The sequence below is a fragment of the Ovis canadensis genome, chromosome 23 (genome assembly GCF_042477335.2).
Source record: "Ovis canadensis isolate MfBH-ARS-UI-01 breed Bighorn chromosome 23, ARS-UI_OviCan_v2, whole genome shotgun sequence".
Taxonomy (NCBI): domain Eukaryota; kingdom Metazoa; phylum Chordata; class Mammalia; order Artiodactyla; family Bovidae; genus Ovis; species Ovis canadensis.
Window position 1 is genome coordinate 48789579 of NC_091267.1, and position 26406 is coordinate 48815984.

General features: G+C 35.8%; 1 protein-coding gene across 1 annotated transcript in view; it reads left to right on the plus strand.

The window, feature by feature from the left end:
- ROCK1 (Rho associated coiled-coil containing protein kinase 1) overlaps positions 1-26406 on the plus strand; it is a 125069-nt gene that overhangs the window by 82953 nt on the left and 15710 nt on the right. Inside the window, exons 13-23 of the mRNA XM_069568911.1 lie at positions 656-704; positions 7373-7508; positions 9637-9728; positions 9840-10086; positions 13869-13975; positions 14721-14871; positions 16881-17041; positions 18018-18202; positions 19818-19887; positions 21726-21820; positions 24881-25046. Coding sequence (XP_069425012.1) covers positions 656-704; positions 7373-7508; positions 9637-9728; positions 9840-10086; positions 13869-13975; positions 14721-14871; positions 16881-17041; positions 18018-18202; positions 19818-19887; positions 21726-21820; positions 24881-25046 — 1459 coding nt within the window. The remainder of the gene's footprint in view (positions 1-655; positions 705-7372; positions 7509-9636; positions 9729-9839; positions 10087-13868; positions 13976-14720; positions 14872-16880; positions 17042-18017; positions 18203-19817; positions 19888-21725; positions 21821-24880; positions 25047-26406) is intronic.

A 26406-nucleotide genomic window follows, 5' to 3' on the forward strand; every position in this document is an offset into this window, starting at 1 on the left:
CAAGTTTAATTTATATATGCCACCTTTTAAAATCCTGCATTAAAGTTTAAATGATTGATCTTTGTTTAGTAGCAAGTATTGCCTGAGGAATTCAGGGCTCCTTAACCTAGAATCCTTGAACCTCTCCTAAAGCATCCATGCATGGAATTTAAGGTCCTTAAACTTGGGGGAGAATAGTGAATCTATTCTGTAACCTTTAACTGAAATTCAGCATTTTCTTTGATTATGAACATAGTAATCTACAAGTATTAGCAGTAGCTGTGAATTTTTTTTTATTACCAGTAGAAATCACACAAATATTTTCCTAGAATGCAAATATTATCTCTAAATTCCATTTATGCTTATTACTACTTTAAAATTACTACTGCTAGATTATGTCATTTAATATATTAATAAAACATGTATATTAGTGAATCATACTGTTTTTTAAAGTTCATGACTGTATTTCACATTTCCTTTTAATCCTGTGTATTTTATGCTTTAAAAATATTTTTGTGAAAATGCTTCATCAGACTTGACTTCAGAAGGGTCCACAGCATACACACAAAAAAGGTTAAGAAATCTTAGCTAAATGGAAAAGTAAGGAATGTGGTGTTTCACCCCAGGCAGTAAAAAGTAAATGTATTTCTAATCTTTATTGCTTTTACTTTTACAGAACGTCAAACATAAAACTAGACAAGATAATGAAAGAATTGGATGAAGAGGTACTTTTTGTTTTCTCATCAGAAGATGTCCTTTTTTAGAGTTTTTCCCTCTTTCAGATTGTTTTGTTTTTTGAGAATGTTACATCTGAACTTGATAGGTTGCAGTATAGAACAGGACCAAAGAATCATGATGAAAGCCTCACTTTGGAGCTAAAAGTTCATGTGAAATTAGATTAGGCTTTAGTTCCTTTTGTGTGGTTTTATTCTAGAACCATGCTCAAATTTTAGTACGTGAATTTCAGTTTAGTGGTTCTTAATAGTTGAAGAGAGAAAGGAGCAGGAGGTGAGAAGTTGAGTCTATAACTGTAGCAGAAAGAGACAAATAGGAAGGAAGGAAGAATACAGCTTCAAAAGGACTTACATTAACATATTTCATATGGTCAAATGGGAATTATACGAATCTTGGAATCATTTTTTTCTATCGTCACTTAGCAAGAACTTGTTACTATCAGGGAAATACTGCATGAACATTTTATGATTCAGATGTTCTTTTGTAAGTATGTAGCACATTTTTATTCCTTTTGGTTACCTTGTAAATATCTTTCCAAAGTCCTTCCTCTCACTGTTTACATCCTTTGTCCTTTTTTAGATTTAATCTTTCTGATGATTTTTGTGCTGTCTTAATTTTCTCCTAAAGAACAGCATATGTCAGTGGTGGTGGGCTTTTTGTTTTCTTTCCCCCCATATTGATAGCCTCAAATAAACACAGTCTGGACAGATTTATGTAATATTTACCAAGTTGCCGTTAGTCATTGTGGACTTGGCCTGGCACTGTAGTATTTGACATTGAATGTTTAAGAAATCCTTTTTGTATATCCCCACTTTTTGTTTCATTTCTAGAACACAGATAAAAAACAAATATGCTAGGTTTAAGTTACTCAGCTTTCTAAATTCAAGGTAAAGAGGGAAATATTAATTATAAAATTAAAATTGTCCTGCTTCTATAAAGATGGAGTGAAAGTCCTTTCCCCTATTTCTCCCACTAAATACAGCTTAAAAACCCTGGGCATTAAACAAAAAAAAAATTAAAAAGTTTGTGAAAGGTGGAGGGAAGACAGACCAGCTAGAATACTTGAACCTCCAGAAATGATACAGTAATAAGTACTCTGGGTTTTTTGGGTTTTTGTTTGCTTGCAGTGTGTATTCCATGCTGGGTACTGGATAAGCCAGCAGTCTGGGAACACCAAGAAGCACAGGTGAAAAACGCCACTCTCTAAGTAGAGGACCAGGAAAGCGGCAGGCTAGCAAATCAGAAAACTTACAGTCATTGCCCTGTTCACCAAACACAACATAGAAAATGTAACCCCATCCCCACCAGCAGAAACAGATTTGGGAGCTCAGACTTCCAGCCTTATGACCAGGAAGGTCCATTGGAGGGACTTGCATCTCTGCTGGGCAGTGATGAGCCTTCCTGCCCAACGCCCTCCCTCCAACCCCCCCCCGCCGCCCTCCCTCCACCCCCCCCCCCCCAACAAAGACAGTGTTATTGGAGACCATGTGGGAATCTCATCTTCCACTTGTGGCAGTTAGCAAGGCCCCCTTCCTGCTCCCTGTTGTGTTGGTGTCAGAAGAGGCCTTGTAGAGAGTTAACACTTTGGACACTGAACAAATGAGTGCCCGCCCCCACATTGCAGTGTCTGTGGGGGTCATGTAGGCAGCAGTGACCAGGTACCCCTTCATGGTATCATCCGAGGAAGCCTAGTGGGGTGCCAGAACTCCCCTTTCCACCAGTGGTGAAGAGTATCCACTCCCCCTCCAAACCCGTGTGTCATTGAAGACCAAGTGGAAGAACCTAGATTTCTACCTCCATTTGAGAGAAATGAGGCAGCACTTCCATCATCCCACCAGAACAGTGACCAGAGAGGCCTGCTGAAACAGAAAACCTTAAAAAATTTCCCATATTGTAAGATAATACCCAGAATGTCCAGATTTCATTAGAAAATCAGTCATAATAGCCAGAACTTGGAATTCCTCAACTGGAATGAGAAAAGACAATAAACAGATGCCAACAGTGAGATAACACAGATGTTTAAATTACCTGACACAGATTTGAAAGAATCATCATGTTTCAATGAGCAACTACAAATATACCTGAAACAGATGAAAACTATAAACTAGAAAGTCTTAACAAAGACGTAAAAGATGTAGAACCAACCAAAAGTTAAAAATACCTGACATAAAAATCTCAGGGGATGGGCTCAGCAGCACAGTGAAGGATACAAGGAAAAGAGTCTGGGAACTTGAAGATGGATAGAAATTACCTACTCTGAATAACAGAAAAAGTGACAGAGCCTCAGTGACCGCTGGGGCTATAGCAGAAAGGTTCTTATATTGTGTTTTTGGAATTGCTGAAAAAGAGGAGTGAAGAGGGCAGGAAGCAATGATGGCTGAAAATTCCGCAATTGTGGAGAAAGATGTGAACCTGTAAACAAAAGATACATGCCTACAAGAAACTGAGTGTACCACAAAAAGGATAAACCCAAAGATATCCACACCAAGACAGACAATAGATTTATGAAAACTAACATTAAAGAAGAAATCTTAAATGCAGCAAATGACATTTCCCTAACGGGGAAGAACAATGCAAATGACAGATTTCTTAACAGAAACCATGGAGAACAGAGGAAATGGTACTGCTTCTTTTGAGGGCTGAAGAAGAAAAGAGCTGTTGACTGAGAATTCTGCGTCCAGTGAAAACATCCTAGATGAGAACCACAGTGTTCTCAGATGAAGGAAAACCAAGAGAAATTGTCACCGGCACACCATCCCTAAAATAATTGCTAAAGGAAATTCTCTAAATAGAAAGGAAGTGATTAAGAAATCTTGAAATACCGGGAAAGAAGAAACAACGGAGAGTGAAACTATGGGTAAACACACTGCGTGCTCCTTCTCCTCTTCAGTGTTTTATATTACATCTGACAGTTGAAGTGGAAATTACAGTGTTGTCCAATGTGTTTCTCCATATGTGTAGAAGAAATTTTTAGACAATTATAAATAGGTATCAGCAGAGATAACGTTACACTTTAATCAAACTGGTCATAAGCCAATGCGAGTAATATAATGTAATACTTAGAGCAGCCACTGAGAATTATAGAGAGAGACGCTTAAAAACACTAGATAAAGCAAGTGGAGTTCTAAAAAAATTTTCAAGTAACCTACAGAAAGACAAGAGAAAAACAGAACACAATAGAAACAAAATGGGAGCCTTTAATATATCAGTAATTATATTAAATGTAAATTAAAATCAGCAGCAGTTAAAACAGATTGTCAGAGTAAATTTTTAAAAATTACCTACCCATATGCTATCTATCAGAAACTGTTCAAATGTAACAATATAGACAGCTTTAAGGTAAGAAGATGGAAAAATACATCATGTAAGCATTAGCAAAAAGAAGGCAGCGGTGGCAGTATTGAAATCAAGTAAAGTAGACTTCAGGGCAAATAAAATTATCACTGGTGGAGGGACATTGCAGAATGACAAAAATGTCAATCCTCTGAGAAGATATGGCATTCCTAAATTTGTATTCACCAAACAGAAGAGCTACCAAATATGTGAAGCAAAAGCTGATAAAACTGAAAAGACAAATCTGTGATACTGTTGAAGACTTTTAAATACCACCCTCTAGACAGAGAATCAGCAAATGTATCAAACTCAGCCACACCATCAGCCAATGGGATCTATTCAACATTTGTAGACCCCTCCGCCTAACAATAGCAAAGGACACATTCTTTTCAAGCACTCAAGAAATATGTACCAAGATAGACCACATACCAAGCAAACTACAGATTTCAAAGAATTAAAGTCATAAACTGTGTGTTCTCTGACCAAAATGTTACCAAGCTAGAATGAATAACAGAAAAGTATCAGACAGCTCTACGAACACATGGAAATTAAACAAAACAGTTTTAAATAATGCATAGGTGAACGAAGAGAGTCTCAAAGGAAATGAAAAAATATGTTAATTATATCTCATAAAATTATGGGTCTGCCTCCTTTTAAAAATATTTCAGCAATGAAAATAAAGTAAACATCAAAATTTGTGGGATGCAGCTAACATAGTGCTCTAAGAGAAATGTGTGCATTGAAACATTTACATTAGAAAAGATGACTGTAGCCAAGGGAACTATAGTCAATATCTTGTAATAACCTATAATGGAAAGTAACTTCAAAAATAATATACGTGTACATGTATAACTGAATCATCTTGCTGTGCACCTGAAACATTGTAAGTCAACCATACTTCAATAAAATATTAAGGAAGAAAAGAAAAGATGAACTGACTCAAATGAGTCATCTAAGCTCCTACCTCAGGAACCTAGAAATAGAAGAGCAAAATAAACTGAAAGCAAAGAGAAGGAAGGAAAAATAAGGAGCAGAAATCAGTGGAATTAGAAACAGGAAAACAAAATCAATGATAAAAAACCCCAGCTGTTTGGAAAGGTCAAAAAGTTCACAAATCTCTAGCAAGATTGTCAAAGCAAAGATAAGACACAAATGATCTGTATCAGGAATAAGGCAGGGCATATTCCTACAGACTCTCATGGCTATATTTAAAAAATTCTTAAGGAAATAATACAGTTCTAAACACTGAAGTGTGAGATTTAGGTGAAATGGACAAATTCCTCCAAAAATACAGGCTACCACAACTCACTCAATGTGAAATACATTATATGAATATCCCTATATAACTATTAAAGTGAACTCATAATTTAAAAGCTCCTCCAAAGGTAATCTTCAGGACCAGATGGTTTTACTAGACGAAGCTACCAAGTGTTTTAAGAAGACTTAACACCGATTCTGTACTTTCTTCTAGAAAATATAAACGAAAGGAACATTCCGCAGTGGATTTTATGAGGCTAGAATGACCAAGATACCAAAACCAAGCAAAGATAGTACTGCAAAGAAACTGTGGATCAGTTACCCTCAATTATGGCCAACTCATTTTTGACGAAGGTGCAGAAGCAGTTCAGTGGAGAAAGGATAGTCTTTTTAGCAAGTGGTACTGGGGCAATGAGGTATTCATAGGCCAAGATATGGATCTCAGCCAGTCTTACATCTAAGGCAAATATTAACTTAAAAAACAGACATATATTTAAATAGGAACATAAAAAATATAAAACTTCTAGGGAAAAAATATAGGGGAAAATCCTTGGGACTTGCAGCTTGGTGAAGTTATACATTACACCACAGACGTGATCCATATAAGGAAGACAGTTCGATAAGTTGGACTTTGTCAAAGCTAGCAGTGCTTGCTCTGTGAAAGATTCTGATAAGATGATGACATGATAAGCTGTAGGCTGGGAAAATGAACGATTGTTATACACAATAACTTGGACGGATCGAAGAGATACTTGTTGGATGTAAGAAGCTAATCTCAGAAGATCCCTACTGTATGATTCCATTAAGATAACATTTTAAAAATGACAGAGTTATGCAGATGGAAGACCTCCTGTTACTGGTTGCCAGGGAATTCGATGGTGGGAGAAGTGAGGGGTGCATGTGGCTATAAGTAGTGACTTGAGGGAGAGCACTGTGCTGATGAAGCAGTTCTGTATCTTGGTTGTGGTAGTAGTTCTGTGAATCTGCACATGAGATAAAATGACATCAAACTACATATGATGTATATATATCAGTATCAATTTCCTGATTTGGTTATTGTACCATTGTTAAATATAATGTATTCTTAGGGGAAACTGAGTGGAAGGCTACATGTACTCACTGTCTGTGGAACTTCTGAAATGTAGAATCATTTCAGATTTTCAAAATGAAAAGATAAAAGTTAAAATGTTAAATCTTATAATTGAAAGGAGTCTGGATGGTCTCTGTCAAATTTTACTGTATCTCTCTGGCGGCATCTTACTTAAAAGATGGGTTTCACTTATAGATGGGAAAGCCCAGAAAAACACACACTGTAAAAGGTTTGTCCAATGTGGTGTCTTAAAGAGAAAAATATAGCATTAAATGTAAGATATGCTGATGGTGGTAATGCAGAAGCAGAAGTTTTTTTTTCTTAAGTTGTAGAATTTGGAGTATTTTTTTTTTTCCTTTAACTCTCCTCTCCCCTTAGTTTCATTTTCTAAAGTATCTTTTTCATTACTTTCTAATATACATTAAGTAGGTACATGCATACATAGAACATCTTAGGAAAGATAAATTGTTACAGAAACAGGAAGAGAAATTAAGGGAGACCTCATATAGGGACTAGTGAAGTTAAACCACAAACACTAACCTTTGGTATCATTTGAGTTTTGTACCATTTAATTATCAAATAATAATAATATCAGTTGTTATCTGAGCCCTTGTGTATTTCATTTCTTAAATTTAGGATTGTAAATAAGCCAAAATATTGGTATTATTTGTGTTCATGTTAAACTGATCCAGTGACCTTCAATCTGACAAGATTCATAGGGTTGTTTTTATGTTCATGGATTTTTTTTTAATCTCTGAAAATTTTATATATCTAGTTAAAATAAAATTACTGTTTTCTTCTAAGGCAAGCTAATTCTACTGTAGGTATCATTATTAGGAAATACTATGTGATTTTGAAGCCAAAATATCTATCTTATTTAATTGTGTACTTTTTTAAAAAGAGCTGAGTTCTTTGAAGAACTCAGTTGAAGAAATGAGGAGTATTAACCGCAGTGGTGAACTTTTCTTATAATTTCAGGGGACTCAAAGAAGAAATCTAGAATCTACAGTATCTCAGATTGAGAAGGAGAAAATGTTGCTACAGCACAGAATTAATGAATACCAAAGAAAAGCAGAACAGGAAAATGAGAAGAGGAGGAATGTAGAAAATGAAGGTAGGTTGTTGCTTTTCCTTTGAAAAACACTGAAATTTCTAACACTGTCTTGAGGTCTTTGTCTTCAGGTTGTCTTAAATTTAGTTCCTATGATATATTTTTGAAGACTCAGTCCTAAGCCCCCTCATGAGCTAATACCCATGGCCCAAAATAAATTTATAGCATATTTAAAAACAGTAGAATGTTATAGCTCAGGTAGTGATTTTTACCCTTGTGTGTGTATTGGAATCTCTTGGGAAACTTTATAGAATACTAATACCTAAACTCCAGAAGTTCTAGTTTAATTCACCTCGACATGTAGACTGGGCATTGGTATGTTTAATAAGCTCTCTCAGCACTTCTAACAAGTAGCCACATTTGAGAACTACCAAACTAGAATTTTATGTGTCTTGATATTAGTGATGCAAATTTAAAATATCTCTCTGCATCCTTGGATCCAGTTACTTCACTTCTAGTAATTTATATCACATACACTTGTGCATATGCCTACTGGTACATAAAGTTACTAATTTTAGAGTTGTTTAAATTGCCAAAATTATGAACAATGTAAATGTAATCTGTGATATAATAAACTTTAGTGTATATGGTAGAGTACTATGCATTTTATAAGAATAAAGCATTTCTTTATAAACTTAGAATCTCTAAAACGTATCTTAAAAAAAATACTAATTGTTTAAAAGAAAATGGCATATTTATATATGCTGTGAAAGTAGAGAGTAAAAAAGTTGGCTTAAAGCTCAACATTCAAAAAACAAAGATCATGGCATCCGGTCCTATCACTTCATGGGAAATTGATGGGGAAACAGTAGAAACAGTGTCAGACTTTGTTTTTTGGGGCTCCAAAATCACTGCAGATGGTGACTGCAGCCATGAAATTAAAAGGTACTTACTCCTTGGAAGAAAATTTATGACCAACCTAGATAGCATATTCAAAAGCAGAGGCATTACGTTGCCGACTAAGGTCTGTCTAGTCAAGGCTGTGGTTTTTCTTGTGGTCATGTATGGATGTGAGAGTTGGACTGTGAAGAAGGCTGAGCACCAAAGAATTGATGCTTTTGAACCGTGGTGTTGGAGAAGACTCTTGAGAGTCCCTTGGACTGCAAGGAGATCCAACCAGTCCATTCTGAAGGAGATCAGCCCTGAGATTTCTTTGGAAGGAATGATGCTAAAGCTGAAGCTCCAGTACTTTGGCCACCTCATGTGAAGAGTTGACTCATTGGAAAAGACTCTGATGCTGGGAGGGATTGGGGGCAGGAGGAGAAGGGGACGACCGAGGATGAGATGGCTGGATGGCATCACTGACTCGATGGACGTGAGTCTGAGTGAACTCTGGGAGTTGGTGATGGATAGGGAGGCCTGGCGTGCTACGATTCATGGGGTTGCAAAGAGTCGGACACGACTGAGTGACTGAACTGAACTGAACTGAAGTGCATATATATGTATGTATGTGTGTGTGTGTATATATATATATACAGATATGCATGTGAAAACACACATTTGTGCTCGCATATATTTGGGTATGGATACACAGACTATCTGAGGAAGGATGTGCAAGAAGTTAGTAGTTGCTGAGGAGGAGAGCCAGAGGGGCTGGAAAACAATGTGCTGGGAGAAAGACTCATGTTTGTCCTATATACCATTTGGTACCTTTTAAATTTTGAATCATTCTGAAAGTAATTGAAGTATGCAAAGATTTTTACTTTCAAAAACAGAGAACATTAAAATTAGCTTTGTATCAGGACTCCCCTGGTGGTCCGGTGATTAAGATAGTGTGCTTCCAAGGCAAGGGTGGGTTCAATCCCTGGTTGGGGAACTGAGATTCTACATGCCATGCAGCAAAAGAATACAGTAAAAAAGAAATAAAAGCCATGTCATTTCACTAATAGATTAACCTTTATCAAAAGAATAGAAGAATTTGAAATGTAACAGTGGACACAAATCTGTTTTTGCATTGTATATTATAAAACAGTACTCTACTTTTAAATAAATTTCAAATGTAATTCCAAGATGAAATTTAGAGCTAGTTTAACTGACTTTTATGGCCTAAGACCAAATTTCCTTTTTTTTTCTAAAAGGGTTTTGTATGCTTCCTCAACGCAAACTTACATGTTATTCCTTCATTTTCTAGTTTCTACATTAAAGGATCAGTTGGAAGACTTAAAGAAAGTCAGCCAGAATTCACAGCTTGCTAATGAGAAGCTGGCACAATTACAAAAGCAGGTGAGTTTTTGGAATGAGATTTTTTAAATTATAATAAATAAGTGTTTTGGTAAAAAAAAAAAACAAAAAAACAAAAAACACACCTGTTTTCTTGCTCTCTTTTTAAATTAGCTAGAAGAAGCCAATGACTTACTTAGGACAGAATCGGACACAGCGGTTAGATTAAGGAAGAGTCACACAGAGATGAGCAAATCCATCACTCAGCTAGAGTCCCTAAACAGAGAACTGCAAGAGAGAAATAGAATTTTAGAGAATTCCAAGTCACAAATGGACAAAGATTATTACCAACTGCAGGCTGTATTAGAAGCCGAACGAAGAGACAGAGGTCATGATTCTGAGAAGATTGGAGACCTACAAGGTAATATTTTTTCTTATTGTGGTAAAACAGACATTAAAACTTACCGTTTTAGCTATTTTTAGTTGTACAATTCAGTGGCACAAAGTACAGTCATGTGTTGTGCAACCATCACTGCTGTCCATCTCCAGAACTTTCTTATCTTCCCAGACTAAAAAGTTGTGCTCAGTAACTGCCCGTTTCCCACTCATCTACAGCCCCTGGTAACCACCCTTCTACCTTATGTCTCAGTGAATTTGACCGCCTCATAGAAGTGGTACCTCAGTATTTGTCCTTTTGTGTGTTAGTAATTTTTAAAGTGTAAGGTAAAATATTTTTGATCATATTGTCCTATATAGTACACCTGTAACTGATATAATATTGTACATCAAGTATACTTCAATAAAAAAAGAAAATTATCTTGGTAATACTGGAAATGGTTAGCATTCTTTCTCTTTCAGGAGAATTCGTATCAAATTGTAATTTCTTCCCTCTCTCAGGTACCCTTGTGATGGAGGTAATGTGGTTATTTCCAGTCTTACAGCCAGATTACTGAAACCTTAATTTTTAAAAGTGTCCAATTCACAGAAGTCTTACTGAAAGTGGAACTAATCCAGGTAGAGAAGATTATTACTGTTAAAACCCGGGATTCTTCATGCATTGTTGGTAGAATAGAAACTAAACAGCAGTAAGAGAATCCCACTGCAAATAAAAAGTTCAGTACTTGGAAAGGTTAGAACTAGAGATATCAGCAGTCTTTCTGAGTCTAAAAGGAAAAAGATGGAATATAACTAACAGTGAATAAAGGAATACTCGTCACTAATAAAATCAGTTTATTTTCAACAGGATGACTGGCTTTAACCATTTCTCACTTTTTTTTTTTTCTATATTCTATTTCTGTAAGCGATAGCATCCATACTACCTAATCAAAACAGACATGCATGGAAGTTGCCAGATCTTTCAGGGAAAAGTAGGGGGTGGGGTAGTGCATTTTAACCTAAGTCACAGGATGGGAACATAGTTTGGAGTCTCCTGAGACTTGACGATCAGCTCTAATTCTGTGGAGAGAGGTCAGGGTCAGTTTTTGGACTTTGGAAACAGAAATTAGGGTCTCCCATTGGTTCTCAGCTGAGGAGTGTTGCACAATCTTATTTCTCAGGGACTAGGCTTAAAATAGATCTGAATACAACCAAGAAAGTATCCTCATTATATGTATTAGAAAAGCCTCATATGCCACGTCCTTAAATTGCCTCTCTAGGCCTTAATATACAGCTTATTAGCTGTGTGCATGTCACTTTGTCTGCCTTCTTTATCTGTAAACCAAGAAGATTGGGTGACTCCTATAAATTCTTGCAATTCTAAAATTCTTTGAGTTAGTGATTTTCCAGATACTACTGAGCTTTGAAGTGCTTGCTTTTAAGGAAGAGACCATCATTATGTGTTTATCAACAGTGGTTTTAACTGACTCTTTAGATATTGGTGAAGTTAAGGAAGATTCATAGCATGACTTATCATTAATGTGTATCATTTTTCAATGCTTCCTTGAAGGTTTATTTTTTGATTTACATGTGAATCGAAGCTCATACACGTTAAAAAATGTGCAGAATTTAAATGAGCCTCAATATACATATAAAAAGTACATTGTGGTAAAACACACACACACGCACACATAAAATTTTTGCATTAACTTTTTATGGTTCTTAAGACATTTTAGATCCCTCAGTATAGATCTTACAGTTTGGGAGGCTGGTCTTGTGGTAAAGTGATGGTTATTTGCTAGTTGAATGCTCTCTATGTACACTGATGAGCAGAAGCTTCTTCATGTGTGTGGGAAATGACTTCCCAAATGTAATTGGACATTATATTCTTTAGGTTTTGTGGGCCACATATGATCACTGTTACATGTTTTTCTTTTTTACTGTTTGCAACGCTTTAAAAATGAAAAAAAAAAAGCTTAGCTTCATGTCATATATCATAGTGTAATGTACTTTTGTTTTTAACTGTTACACAGGCATTTGGAAATTGTGTAACCATTTTTCTTGGTATGTTTTTGGATTTGACTTTTGGAAATAGTAGATCAGTTTTCTAATCTAATCAGATTTTTAAGATTCCATTTATTTTTTGTCTCTTTGATTTGCCAAATTTTGAAACATATTTGAAAAATAATCACTGTGACTGTAGTTTTTATTCATTGCCCGCTTGTATTTCTAACTGCTTTTGTATATTTTTTTATTGAGGTGAAATTCGTATAACCTAAAGTTAACCATTTGAGAGTGTACAGTTCAATGGCATTCAGTACATTCTAGTTCCAAAACATTTTAATTAACCCAGAGGAAAACTTCGTGCCCATTCAACTGTCCTTCCCTTGTATGCCCCTAGCAACCACTCATCTGTTCTATATTTCTGAATTTACCTGGTCTGGATATTTCATACAAATGACATCATATAATTTGTGACCTTTAGTTTAGGCTTCTTTCACTTAGCATATGTTTAAGATTGGTTGATGTACCATGTATCAGTACTTCATTCATTTATAGCTGGGTAATATCCTGTTGTATGTATGTGTGTATATATATATATATTCCATATTTCATTTAGCTCTTCATCTGTTGATGGACATTTGAGTTTTGAGTTGTTTCACCTGTTGACTGTTATGAATAGCACTGTTGTGAAACTCCGGTACAAGTATTTATTGGAATACTTGCTTTCAAATCTTTCGGATACCTAGGAGTAGAATTGCTGGGTCACGTGGTAATGCTAGGTTTGATTTTGAGGCACTTCCAGACTATTTTCCATAACAGCCACATCTCATTTTATGTTTCCACCAGCATTGTTCATCATTTTAAGTTTCTACCAGCATTGTCTCATTGTGGTTTTAACTTTAATTTTCCTAGTGAGTAATTAGTTGAGCAATCTTTTCATGTGCTTATTGGCTATTTGTATATTCTTTTCGGAAAGATGTCTGTGCATGTCCTTTGTGCATTTATTTTTTTTGTCTTTTTGTTGTTGACTTTTAAAGAGTCCAGGTAAGACCTTATCAGGTATATGATTTGCTAATATTTACACCTCTTTTGTAGTTTGTCCTTTCATTTTTCTTAATAATGTCCTTTGATGTACAAAAGTTAATTTTGATGAAGTCCAGTTTAAAATATATTGCTTATGCTTTTGGTGTCATATCTCATAACACATTGCCAAAGGGCTTCCCAAATGGCGCTAGTGGTAAAGAACCAGCCAATGCAGAAGATGTAAGAGGACAAGGGTTTGATTCCTGGGTCAGGACGATCCCCTGGAGAAGGGAATGGTAGCACATTCCAGTATTCTTGCCTGGAGAATCCCATGGGCAGAGAATCCTGGCAGACTACAGTCCATGGGGTCGCAAAGAGTCAGACACAACTGAAGCAACTTAGCATGCATGCATCTGGGTGTCCCATTACTGTTTGTTGAAGAGACTGTTTTCCTTCACTGATGGGTATGGGTATCCTTGTTAAAAAGCAGTTGGCTATAGGTGTACAGTTTTGTTTCTAGAGTCTCAGTTTTATTCAGTTGGTCTGTATGTCTGTACTTATGCCAGTAACATACTGTTTTGATCACTGTAACTTTATAGTAAGTTTTGAAATTGCAAGTTTGAGTTCTTCAGTTTCATTGTTCTTTTTCAGTACTGTTGTAGCTATTCCAGACTACAAGTAATAAAATAAATTTACTACTTGGAGATTTAAAGCTTCTTTTTAATCTTAATGATCATGCTGGGGGAAAAAAAGGATTTCTCTCTCAGTGACTGTGATTTGAACTTTTTTCTCACTTGACAGCTCGAATTACATCTTTACAAGAGGAGGTGAAGCATCTCAAACATAATCTTGAAAGAGTGGAAGGAGAAAGAAAAGAGGCTCAAGACATGCTTAATCATTCAGAAAAGGTAAATGATTAATGTATACCAATTATGAGATAGTGTTCCTGATTGCCAGATATTATAAGGTGATTTTCTGAGAGACCATTCGTTCCTAATCTCTATATGTTTACATTTCTGAAAATTTTTATGGTTGGTTGGTGTGTGATGTATGTGGATCTTATTTTGAGCTTTTTTAGAGTGTTACTTATTTGTTTTTATCCTTGAAGGGTGTTAGATATCTGATCATCACAATGCAAATGTAACAGAGGTTAGTTTTCTAAATGGTAGCAAAAAATTTTAAATGACCTGAAGAACTGTCCTGTTCTTTTCTGATACTCTCAGTGAACCCTTCTAAATATGATAGAAATCTTCCTTGCCATCAGCCCCAGCTAATGATTCACTTGGGAAAGGAGGGTAGAGGGCACAGAGAGGTGATGCTTTGTTTTTAATTATATGTGCTTATTGTGGAGAATCCCAGGGACAGGGGAGCCTGGTGGGCTACCATCTATGGGGTTGCACGGAGTCGGACACGACTGAAGTGACTTAGCAGCAGCCATTGTGATTTTTAAAGTAAGATATTATAGATAGTGTGAAGTGCACAAGAAGTATAAATATAAAATTATGTTCTGAGTAAAAGTATTTAAGTACATATAGTGTAATATTTCAAGCCAATGTGATTCATATATTATCTCTTGAGAGATAAAATTGATGTAAGATTTAATGATTTGCTTTTTGCACAGCTTAGTACTTGACTCTCATTCTCATTTTACAGGAAAAGAACAACTTAGAAATAGATTTAAACTACAAGCTTAAATCATTACAGCAACGGTTAGAACAAGAGGTAAATGAACATAAAGTAACCAAAGCTCGTTTAACTGACAAACATCAATCTATTGAAGAGGCAAAGTCTGTTGCAATGTGTGGTAAGTGTCAATGTTAATATTTTCTACATGCTTAGTTTTTAAATAATGACAAAAATTTTTGATTTTGATTTCATTGTGTAGTAGTTTAAACTCTTAGACATTATAAGTGATGATCTGGGAAAGGGGGGAGCCTTCCTTTTTTTTCATTTTTGAAGCCTTCCTTTTTTTAAAATAAGTTTCACCTGCTGGTTCCCTTACTCCACCATGCTGTGCTCCCGGTACCACCCTTCTCTCCCTGTAAAAGTCAGTGTATTCTTATTTCTCCCAGTTTTTCAGCCCCTTCCTTTGTTTTCTTTGAGATGCATTCTGAAACCCATTGTCTGTTGATTCACTTTTCATGCTTTGTACCTTCAACTCTGTTATTTCTTTGTATTTCCACTGAACTATGCCTCTAAATGCAACCCTCAATCAGATCAGCCAGCCGCTTTTCATTGCTTCAGCTAGTTCTTTAGATGGGTATTATCTCAGTGCATTGTCCTCAGCCTCAAGTGAGTTCTTGTTTTTATATATGTCACTCATCAATTCCTTCTCCTAAATTTTTCTTCTCCTCTAGCTTCCTATGCCATGTCTTTATCACTTCACTTTTAGGTGAACATTCTCCTATTTCAAAAAGAAACTGTGAAGTCGTAGACTTGAACTCAGAATCTAATTCTCTGATTTGGGCAGGCTGTCCTGCTCCTTTACCATCTTCATTATCATCTCTCTCATCTTAGCAGAGCGTGATCCTTTTCCTGTCCTTGCTAATATGCTCTACCTATACTCAGATCTGGAGAAGGCAATGGCACCCCACTCCAGCACTCTCGCCTGGAGAATCCCATGGATAGAGGAGCCTGGTGGGCTGCAGTCCATGGGGTCATGAAGAGTCGGACACGACTGAGCGACTTCACTTTCACTTTTCACTTTCATGCATTGGAGAAGGAAATGGCAGCCCACTCCAGTGTTCTTATGTGGAGAATCCCAGGGATGGGGGAGCCTGGTGGGCTGCCGTCTATGGGGTCGCACGGAGTCGGACACGACTGATGCGACTTGGCAGCAGGCAGCATACTCAGATCCAGTCTCTTATCTCAACTTAATTACTTTTTCTTTCCTTTATTCTCAACCTTTGTCCTCCACTGAATCCCTTCTTGTTGTTAACATGTACAAATCTTTCTCATCTGTTTAAAAAAAAAGGACAAACCATTGCAGCAACCTGTGGTCCTTCCTAATTGCCACTATTTTATTCTGTCCCTTTATAGCCAGATTTCTAAAAAGATGTCTTCCTTTTCTTCACCTTCTACTCACTTCTTAACCTATTGTAAGCTAAGTGTCACCTGGCACCTTAAATTCAATTTATTCAAGAGATAAACTTGTGATCTGATCTGTCAAACGTGCTCTTCCTGCTATTCTTACTGTATTGGTTAATGATTATCTTGTTTTTATGAGCCCAGGCTTGTAATCAGACAAATCTGCTTTGCCGCTTAGCTTCTCTTATGACTGTTTCAAAAAATTAGATGGGGAAAATGCACTAAAGTGCCTGTACACAGAAAGCTTTCAATAAATGGGAAATATTATTGTGGCTATGGATGATAGTGATATTCAGCATCCAAGCTGGAAATTTGGGAGTTATTCAAAAAACCCCATTCTGGTGGTTTCTATTTTGTCACCTAGACAAGACAGCCTGAAAGTGAAATAGCAGATTTACTAAATTTGAATCCTGATGGTACAACTCAAGAGTTTCAGGACCCTAGTAAAGTAACCTCTAGAACCTTAGTTCTTTGATGTTGATCAAGAAAGGAACCTCACTATAGACTGGTATCTTTTGATAGTAATTAAGTATTACACTATCATGGAATCCTTTTTATATGCATTGCAAAAATTAAGTTTACTTCAGTAATGAATAGCTCTAAAAGATCCCAGGCTGTTAACAGTAGGGGTTTTTGACACCTAAGTGTCTTATGCAGCCCATGAAAGTGAAAGTATTAAAGTAGTCTTTTTCATTAAATATATATTTTTAACTTTTTCTTTCACAGAGATGGAAAAAAAGCTGAAGGAGGAGAGAGAAGCTCGAGAGAAGGCTGAAAATAGGGTTGTTCAGATTGAGAAGCAGTGTTCTATGCTAGATGTTGATCTGAAACAATCTCAGCAGAAGCTGGAGCATTTGATTGAAAATAAAGACAGGATGGAGGATGAAGTAAGAAAAACAGTTCTGAGTTTCATTCATCTTATAAAGGAGAAAATCATTGTTATGACTAAAAAGTCAGTATAATTTAAACATGGTGGAGATTTAAATAAAATTACCTACATATATCTGTGTTCACTGCTATAAGGTACGAAATAAGATAGTTCTGGGCTTGACCTCCGTGGAATTTGCAACCCAAGGGGAAAGACAGAGATTAACATTGTCATGACAAGCATGACATACTTAAAAAGGACATACCAAGTTAGGAGTATCAGGACTAATCGTGTTCATGAGGTTAATGGAGACCTAAGGGTTTGACATTTAAGAGCTGAAGAAGGAGTAAATGAAGAGGGGAAGACAGAGAATAACCTGTGATAGCACTGTGCAGTGATGGAGAGTACATCACACTGGAAGGTCTGAGGAGTACGATTGGATTCAGAGAATGGCCAGGGACAGTGCCAGAAAAGTAAGCAACAGATCATGAAGGAAATTATAACCACTGTAAGAATTTGGAGCATTTTAGTCCTTACGCCCAATAAGTACTTGATAAATATTTATTGAATTGAATTCAGTATATGTTCAATTTTGGGGGTAAACTTTGCAGAGCTGTAGATTAGAGCACAACATTTCTGAATGAGCTAATAAACTTAAGTACCATTTAGGAATGTCGCTCCAAAGGTAACTTTTATACTCACCTTCTCCTCCAGAATTTCCATACAGGTATCATACAAAGAAACCAGATTTTTTTTTTCCCCTCCAAGATCTCATATCTGAAATTTGGGGATTCATTTGCTTTAACACTAAATTCTGCAGCAATAAATGCATAAAACAGTGGAGACTCTTTAGGATACAGATATTTTCTGTTTGTATAAGGAAATAGTGTACTTGAGGTTAATAGTGTACTTGAGGTTTGATTAATATTCGTTCAAATAATGTCTGATAAATTACTAAGCAGATTTACGATCCCAATTATTTTTCCCATTCATAGGTTAAGAATCTAACCCTGCAGCTGGAGCAGGAATCAAATAAGCGACTGTTGTTACAAAATGAATTGAAGACTCAAGCATTTGAGGCAGACAATTTAAAAGGTTTAGAAAAGCAGATGAAACAGGAAATAAATACTTTATTGGAAGCAAAGAGATTATTAGAATTTGAATTAGCTCAGCTTACAAAGTAAGTCTCGGAAATAACATTCTTGATTTCTTTTTTGTGTGTGTTCAACATTTGCTTCTGTGTTTGATATTTTATATGTGTATAGATTATGTACTTAGAGTTTGTGAAATTAAGATTTAGGAAAAAACGTTTAGAAAAAATAAAAATTTATTTGCAAAAGTTTGCAAGGAGGCTCAGGCTTTGGAAGGGCAGACTTTAAAACAAATGCAGTTATTAAAAAACAAAAAACAAAACAAAAAAAATGCAGTTATTAAAGGGGGAAAAAAAGACATTGTCAGTACTATTGACTTTACAATAAGTCTGTTTATGGTAGAAAAATAGTGTTTTTATATGATTTCCATATCCACAAAAATCATCTATCATCACACTAGAATTACAAACATCAGGAATAACCTTTTTATTAAGGATTTAGTACCTTACAGAAAATATTCAAAAGTTTTCTTTACTTTAGAGACTAGAATTAGACATGATGACCCTGTGTGTGTTTGTTTTGTTTCTTTGGTTCATCTCAGAATGCAGTGTCCTTTTTCTCTATTCTTGAGATGTGATGTGTCTGCTTACTTGAAATAGAAACACAGCAAGATGTCACTGAGACTTTCAGAATTTGTGTAAGGACATGCTTCAGAGATTTAATGTCAAAGATGGGGATTCCTTAAGCCAAGTCATGGGATTTTATTTCCTCCAAATTTATGTTACATTCACTTGCCAGCTTCATGTACAACACTGTAACTCTTGTGTAGAATTGTCTCTCTTAATTTTGTTGAGTTTATGTTGTTGAAATTCTTTTCCCCTTTAGAGCCACTGTTTTCACCAAATTAAGGTGTTTTATAATTTTCTTCTCCCACAGTAACTTGCACTCAACATTCAACTAATAATTCATTCAACTAATAATTTCTATCAACCATATGCTGAAAGTAAAAAGCTTTTACCATCTAATATGAAAACCCAGCAGCTGCAGATGGAATTGTTCATTGTTGAATTAGCTGTGTGTTGGGTTGCATTGTGTATCTGACTTTTTGAGTCCTTTCCTCTCTGTGAGTGGTGTTTACATATATATATTCTATATATGTACATCTCTCTTTATCTGTGTTGTCAGCTGTTGTTATTGTCTCCCTTCTTATTCCATATCTGAGTATTCATTTCCACCCCACCCTTGTGCTTAATTAATCATAAAGTATAGTACTGAATTTTTCTTATCATTTATTTAATATGTTCACATTTTTAATAATCTACTTACTGCATAAGACATTTTAAATGTACCCCTAAGAAAGCTGTTCTTTACAAAAATTTACCAAAATAATATCATTTTACTTTTGCATTTGGATTCATCCACAGTTAACATTCTCCTGAAAGTGAACTTCAGTAGAAAATGGTTCCCTCTACTTTTCATAGTTATCATTTTACAAGGAGCAAAATGGCACCAGACAGTGTGTCCTAACCAAATACAACTAGTTAAGTAATACTGAACAAAGTATTTGAATAACAAAGTATGATTTTTTTTAAAACAGAGGTTATTTTAGTAAACTTTTGTTTTAGCAACTTCAAGAAACAAAGAATAATATAAAGTCTAGTGAAAGTAGGAGCATTTGTTTACTGCTTTCTCTTTTGTCTGAAGACAGTACAGAGGGAATGAAGGGCAGATGCGGGAGCTGCAGGATCAGCTGGAAGCGGAGCAGTATTTCTCGGTGAGAATCACTTTTAACATGTAGACTGTTTCCAAAGCTGACTTAACAAGGGGTTTAGATGTTTAATGTGAACTGTGATTCTTTTTCAAATAACTATGAAGTAGTTTTCTCCCGTTGTATATCCCCTTCTCCACATTTCATTTCTGAATCTGTGTTGGTAGTCTAAGTTACAAAGAAATGACTATTTTTGTGCAAATATTTCCAGAATTGCTTTCAAACTGGAGTTACTTAGAAGAGTCTGTTGAGAGTTCTGTCTGCCTGGTACCAAGCTCTGGTGGGTTAGAGTGCCAGTATTACCATGTGTGGTTCACGTGTGCACATCACAGTGGCCTTCGTACATGTGTGTGTAGCTCTCGCTGCATACAGTTGTGGGTATAACTAATGTTCAAGAGATTTTTCCTGTTTTGGCTCTGTGCGCACTTTATGACTCTTTTACACTTTTTCTCCATAAAAATCATTTTCTTTTTTTACTACAGGCCAGGTTATTTTCATTACTACTATTGATGAGCATTTATAGCTATTGCTTTGAGGCTTTATTGAAAACTCTGAATTTTTGGTTGCCAAGCTTGTGCCCTAACATTTCAGTTTGACATTTATCTAGCTGCTCTATTTCTGTTTCACTGGCAAGCCACCTTTACTATGGGCTTTAAGCAGTGTAATTAAATGCACAGAGTTTGAGATGCACTGCTGAATATGCCCTAGAAACCAAGTATGAACAATATTGGAAGTAATGATTTCCTCAGTAAAAAATCTGGGTATTGTTAGAGCTCTATGGAATTTCATACAGTTATGAGCTTCATGCTAATAAACTTGGTGACTTTTCCATTTTTTGTCTGTTTCTTCTTGGCTTATTATGTAATCCCTGGAATATGTTTTTAAATTAAAAAAAAAAAATTCAAGATTGTTGAAAACCTTTTCCCTGAATGTAAATTAGCCTTCATGTTTACAGTGTGTGGGGGTGACTTCTACACAGCGGTCTATAATATCAAGCACACCTTCCTGTCCATAAGCTTCCAAAGGGTAATCTTTCAGTGCCTCTGTATTTGGGGATGGATGTCCAAGTGATTTGTGGTAGTTTTTATGGATTCTTGATTTTTGCCTTTATAAAACAATACAAACTATTAACTGTCTTTAGTTTTGGTTTATTCTGTTGCTTGTGAGGACTGGTTAGATGTTGCTAAATTTGATAAGTTTTTATGAGCTGAATTTAAGATTTTCTTTAGTTTTGGCTTTCAGATCAGGTTATTTTTATTTCTTCATTGATTCCACATATAAATTTCAGTAATTGAAGTCGGAGAAATGAGAATCTGATTACTAAAGGCAGAATGGACTATTTCATTTTAGAAATTGTAAACAAACCAGAGCTAGCCATCATTTTTCTTTCAGTTGCATTCTTGTAGAAATGTATTTTTCCCCTAGAGAAGTGCTGTTTCTCAGAGGGATAATTAAGTATACAGTGTAAAAGTCATACTCCACAGCTGTTTGCTGGTCCTCATTGTTTTTTCCTTATCTTTTAAACTAAAAAGTGTTTAAAAAAACAGAAATTGACTTCACAATTGGAAGTTTATAACCTCTGCATCTATTACTATGAAATAAAACTGCAATGAGAATTCATGTTACTATGAAATAACACTGCAATGAAAATTCATGTTACTATGAAATAAAACTGCAATGAAAATTCAGGTCTAAGACTTTGTATAGATATATATTTTTACTTCGGTAAATACTTCAGAGTGGAGTTGTTAGATCATATGTTAATTGTTTAACTTTATAAAGAACTACCAAATTGCTTTTAACCCCATCAATACACTTATTTATTCTTATCACTTGTTTTGCAGACACTTTATAAAACCCAGGTAAAGGAACTTAAGGAAGAAATTGAAGAAAAAAACAGAGAACACTTAAAGAAAATACAGGAACTACAAAGTGAAAAGTATGTCCATTTTACTTTAGAACAAGAATCAGTCCTACAGCAAAGATTTCTTAACTTTTAAGTTTAAACAGAGAGTAGATGTGTCTTTATTCTTATGGCAGTGGAATAGCAAATCTTACTGGCCTAATTCAGAACAAATCAAACTAAATGTTGACTAAAATTTGCCTTTATGGTGAAGAAATAATTTGGTACTTTAACACTATAGCAGTTGTACAGAGATTCACTAAATTGTGACAGTAAATTGTTTTCAAAGGTCTCTCAATCTTCAAACATCTGTTTGTATATAAATAATTCATGTAGTATTTGGAAATTATAATTTTTATGTTAGGTAAAGATATTTAGAGTCTTCCTCTTAGTGTTATAAGGCAGATTAATTTCTATTGCATGTGTGCTTAGGGCTTTACAAGGAGGCAATCTATTAAGTTTAATAACTGCTTATAGCTGGAGGGTGTAAGAAAAGACATTGAAGCTAGTTTTCTCACGTTGTATTGCCTTATCTTTTCCTCCCTCCTCAGATCAACAACTTCTTGTTCTCATTCTCAGCAAATAGTCTTGTTTTCTGAAAGTCATAGGACATCTGCTCTCTTCCACTAACACAGCCACTGACTTGTCTGCAGCTGTACCATGTAGACCCTTCTGATTCATGAAAATAGACAAAATTAACATGAGTCGACCTGAAAGGCAGCCCTTCGATCCTGTCCTTTTCTGCCTGTGACTCCGATGATTCTCTTCATCTTTCCTCTATTTCTTTTCTTTTTCTCTCTCATTTTTCTTGGAGTGTTGTTGATGCACGGTGTTGTGTTAGTTTCAGGTGTACCGCAAAGTGAATCAGTTACACTCCTGCACCATTTTTTCCTTTCTGTAGTCATTTCCATTGTTACATAAGCATAGAGGTAAACATTTTCTTAAAAAACAACCTCCTTTTCTTTAAACTGTGTATCTACTTACAACCTGTTTTTTGCTTCCTTTTTTAGCAAACTTCCTTGAAAATTGACATGCCATTTACCTTCAGTTTCTCTTCTCTTATTCTTTCTTGAACTCATTCAAAACTTTGCACCCATTACTCTACCAAAATAACCTTTTTCAAGGTCACCTGGAGCTTTATCTTATCTTATTTAATAGCAGCAGTTGTCATCATTGATTACTCTCTCTGAATTTGCTTCATTTGGTTTCTGTGACACCGAACTCCTTTCCGCCTATTGAAATGTCTCCTCTTCCTCACCCGTCTTTGCTCCTTTGTAGTTTTAAACTATGGAGGGCCCAAGGGATCACTCCCTGCTTGTTCTCATCCAGCCTAATGGCTTTAAATAACATCAGTGTACAAGTATATTCTCCCCTGAATTTTAGACTTGTAAATCCAGCTGTCTGACATTTCCACTAGAGTGTTTAACAAGCATATCATATATAACATGTCCAGAAAAATGCCTTACTCCCCCGCCTGCTCCTTGCTGTCTTCCCCGTGTCAGTATTAGCTGTTTTGTTAGTCCTAGTTGCTTAAATCCAAAAGTTTGCATCATCTTAGGCTCTTTTCTTTTTTTCTTACATTCTACATGCAATCCATCAATATAGCCTAGTTGTAACTAAAAAGCCTGTCCAGAATCTGATCATTTCTCACCACTTTTCATCATTTACCAACTTGATCCAAACTGCCATTATCTCCAGTCTTGTTTATTTCAGGTGTCTCCTCACTGCTTCTGCTCGCTGCTTCTGCCACTATATTGCTGCTTCTGCCATTGTCCCCCTACTAAGTCTGATTTTAACCAGCAGCCTGAATGATCGCTTTAAAATGGAGTAATCAGAGTAAAAGCCGGAGTCCCTCTGTTGTTTTAGAAAGCCTTCTAACACTTGTTCTTTCTCCCCAATTCACTTATCACAACCACCCCCAACACCCCTCACATTAGCTTCCTTCAGAACATTTCTTATTAGATGTTTCCTTTGCCTGAAAGCATTCTCAGATACCTGTGTGGCTCCCCTCTCACTTCCTCCTTTTCTTTTCTCAAATATCAGCTTAGTAGAGAGACATTCTTGATCGCTGTCAACAAAATAGTGACCGCAACTTACAGCCTCTTCACCTTTCCTTTTATTGTTTTCTGTGGCATACTGTGTATTGTTCGTTTCTTTAAATTGTCTCACCTTGCTAATATATACTTTCTGAGGGCAAGGAGTTTGTTACTGCTGTATGCCTTAAATCCCAGAACAGTGTTTGGCACACAGGAACTTTAAATATTTGTTGGACAAAAGAATGGATATTATTACTGGTTTTTGTAGTTACTGTATATCTTCCTCTTTAGGTTTGAGACAGAAAATTTTATTTGTATTACTCCCTTAATAGAAAGTAGGTGGAAGTCATTCATTTATTTAATAAACATTTATTGAGCACCTACTGTATGTACAGGTTACCGTTATGACCGAAATAACTTATTGAAGACAGTTTCTCTTCCTAGGAATAGCAGGCAAACTGCAGTGATCTGGTTGTGGTCCGAATGTCAATTCTGAAAGGCTTTAAAGGGTAATTCCCAAGGAGCATTCCTAGAATAGTTTATAGTGGTTTGCAAATCTATTTATAAATCTTCATAATCTTATTAAATTTCAGAGCTGGAAGTGACCTCAAAAATAATGTAGCTTAATCTTCTCATTTTATGGATTTGATTAAGTTGATTTCTTTCATGTAAGGAACTTGCCTAGTGGGCAAGAATGGGGATAGAAGGGGATCAGGGTCTAGGTCTGGCCTCTTGATTTACAAGCCAGTGACTTTCCCACTGTGCCATGCTGCCTTTCCTTCCAGATCCCAGCAAATTCCTTTTCAGGAGTAGACTGCTTGCCATTGTTCTATTACCTTTTCTTAGTTAAGCAAAATAACATGGACAAAATTTTAGCATCCTTTTTCAAAGTGTGAGAGGTTACTTTTCTAGAAAGTTTGTAATGAGTTCAGGGTTTGTTTTAGGCAATAGAATACTTGATTCTTTTATCATTTAAATAGAATTGTGTTTTTAACCGTATAGTTAAGTTGGAAGAATGCATTGGATTTGTTTATACTCCTCTCTCTCTTAAATCTACCAGAGAAACTCTTGCTACTCAGTTGGATCTAGCAGAAACAAAGGCTGAATCTGAGCAGTTGGCTCGAGGGCTTCTGGAAGAGCAGTATTTTGAACTGACCCAAGAAAGCAAGAAAGCTGCTTCGAGAAATCGACAGGAGATTACAGATAAAGATCACACTCTTAGTCGGGTAAGTGATAGTTAGCTAAGTTATGTGATTAAAATTAATTGAAAATTCTAAACAGGCCACATTTTAAAGTGTTTGGATAAGTGTATGTGCATGAGTATTTCCTTACACACAATGGTCTCCTTGTATGCATATATAAAATAGTTTATATAATCTAAAACAATGGTTAATAATTGAAATTCTTATTTAGTATATTGGGGTTTTCCCCCCTTTCTGGTTATAGATCTTAATATATTTTATATGAAGAAATACTTAACTTTAAATTCATTTGCTTTATTATCTTAGTAAATTGCAACTGATTTCATGGCCAAAATTCTATAAGATTCAGAGATGGTATTTTGGGATGTGGATATCCACAAAAATTCTTTGTGTATATCTACAAATCCATTATAGAGAAACCATTACTACAAACAGTTGTCTATTCCTGAAATGTATAGTATGGTCAATAGATTATGGGGCTAGAAAGGGAAATTAGAGTTTTCTTCTTGGTGGTAAAGCCACCATCAAGTGCTCTGGTGTAAGTAGATCTGGATTCAAACCACAGCTTTGCCCCTGAGAAGTTAATGTTATCTTGGCAGTTTGCTTTGATTTCTTCAGGCCTCAGATTCTGTGTCATAGGATTCTTATGAAGATTAAATGCAGTCATATAAATAGAATGGGGAACAAGTAAGTTACTGAAAGTAATTGTTGGAAGGCAGAGAGAATGAAAAGCACCCACTGAACTGAGAAGGTATCTTTAGACTAAAATGCCAAGGTAGGCAGCTCTGTACAGTCTTTGGACAAGTTACTATGGGTCCAGTAGTCACGGAGTGGGTTCAGGCAGAAAATGATCTAGAAGCATTCCTGCTGCACGCCGCACCACCAGAGGACCATTGGGACAATTTTATAGTTAATCTAGGGTATGGGAGGTATGTGCTTAAAAATAGGAAGTGTGTTCCTAGTTCCTAAGAATGGGTAACTAGTCTTGTCGGCATCAGGAATATGTCAGCAAAGGTCTTCATCATTGTTTGGGGACTACAGAACATAGAGGCCACTTCTGATTATTAAATAATATCTACTACCTAAAAAGCCCTTGATGACAAAGAAATGATTTTATCACACAGTGCAGTCTGGGTAGGGTCAGGGAAGGAATAAATAGGGAGGAAATATATGGGTCCACAGTGGTATCATTTATGCTAATAGCCAAACATTTTAAATTGTCCTTTTTGTCACCGTTATTCAGATGAAGAAACTGAGGCCCAGAAAGATTGTAACTTGCTGAGGGCACAGAGACAGAGAACTAAATGTACATTTCCTAGTTTTTAGTCTTGCTCTTATTTCATTACATTTCGTATTCCTTTCATTTGTATGACTCTGTATGTAT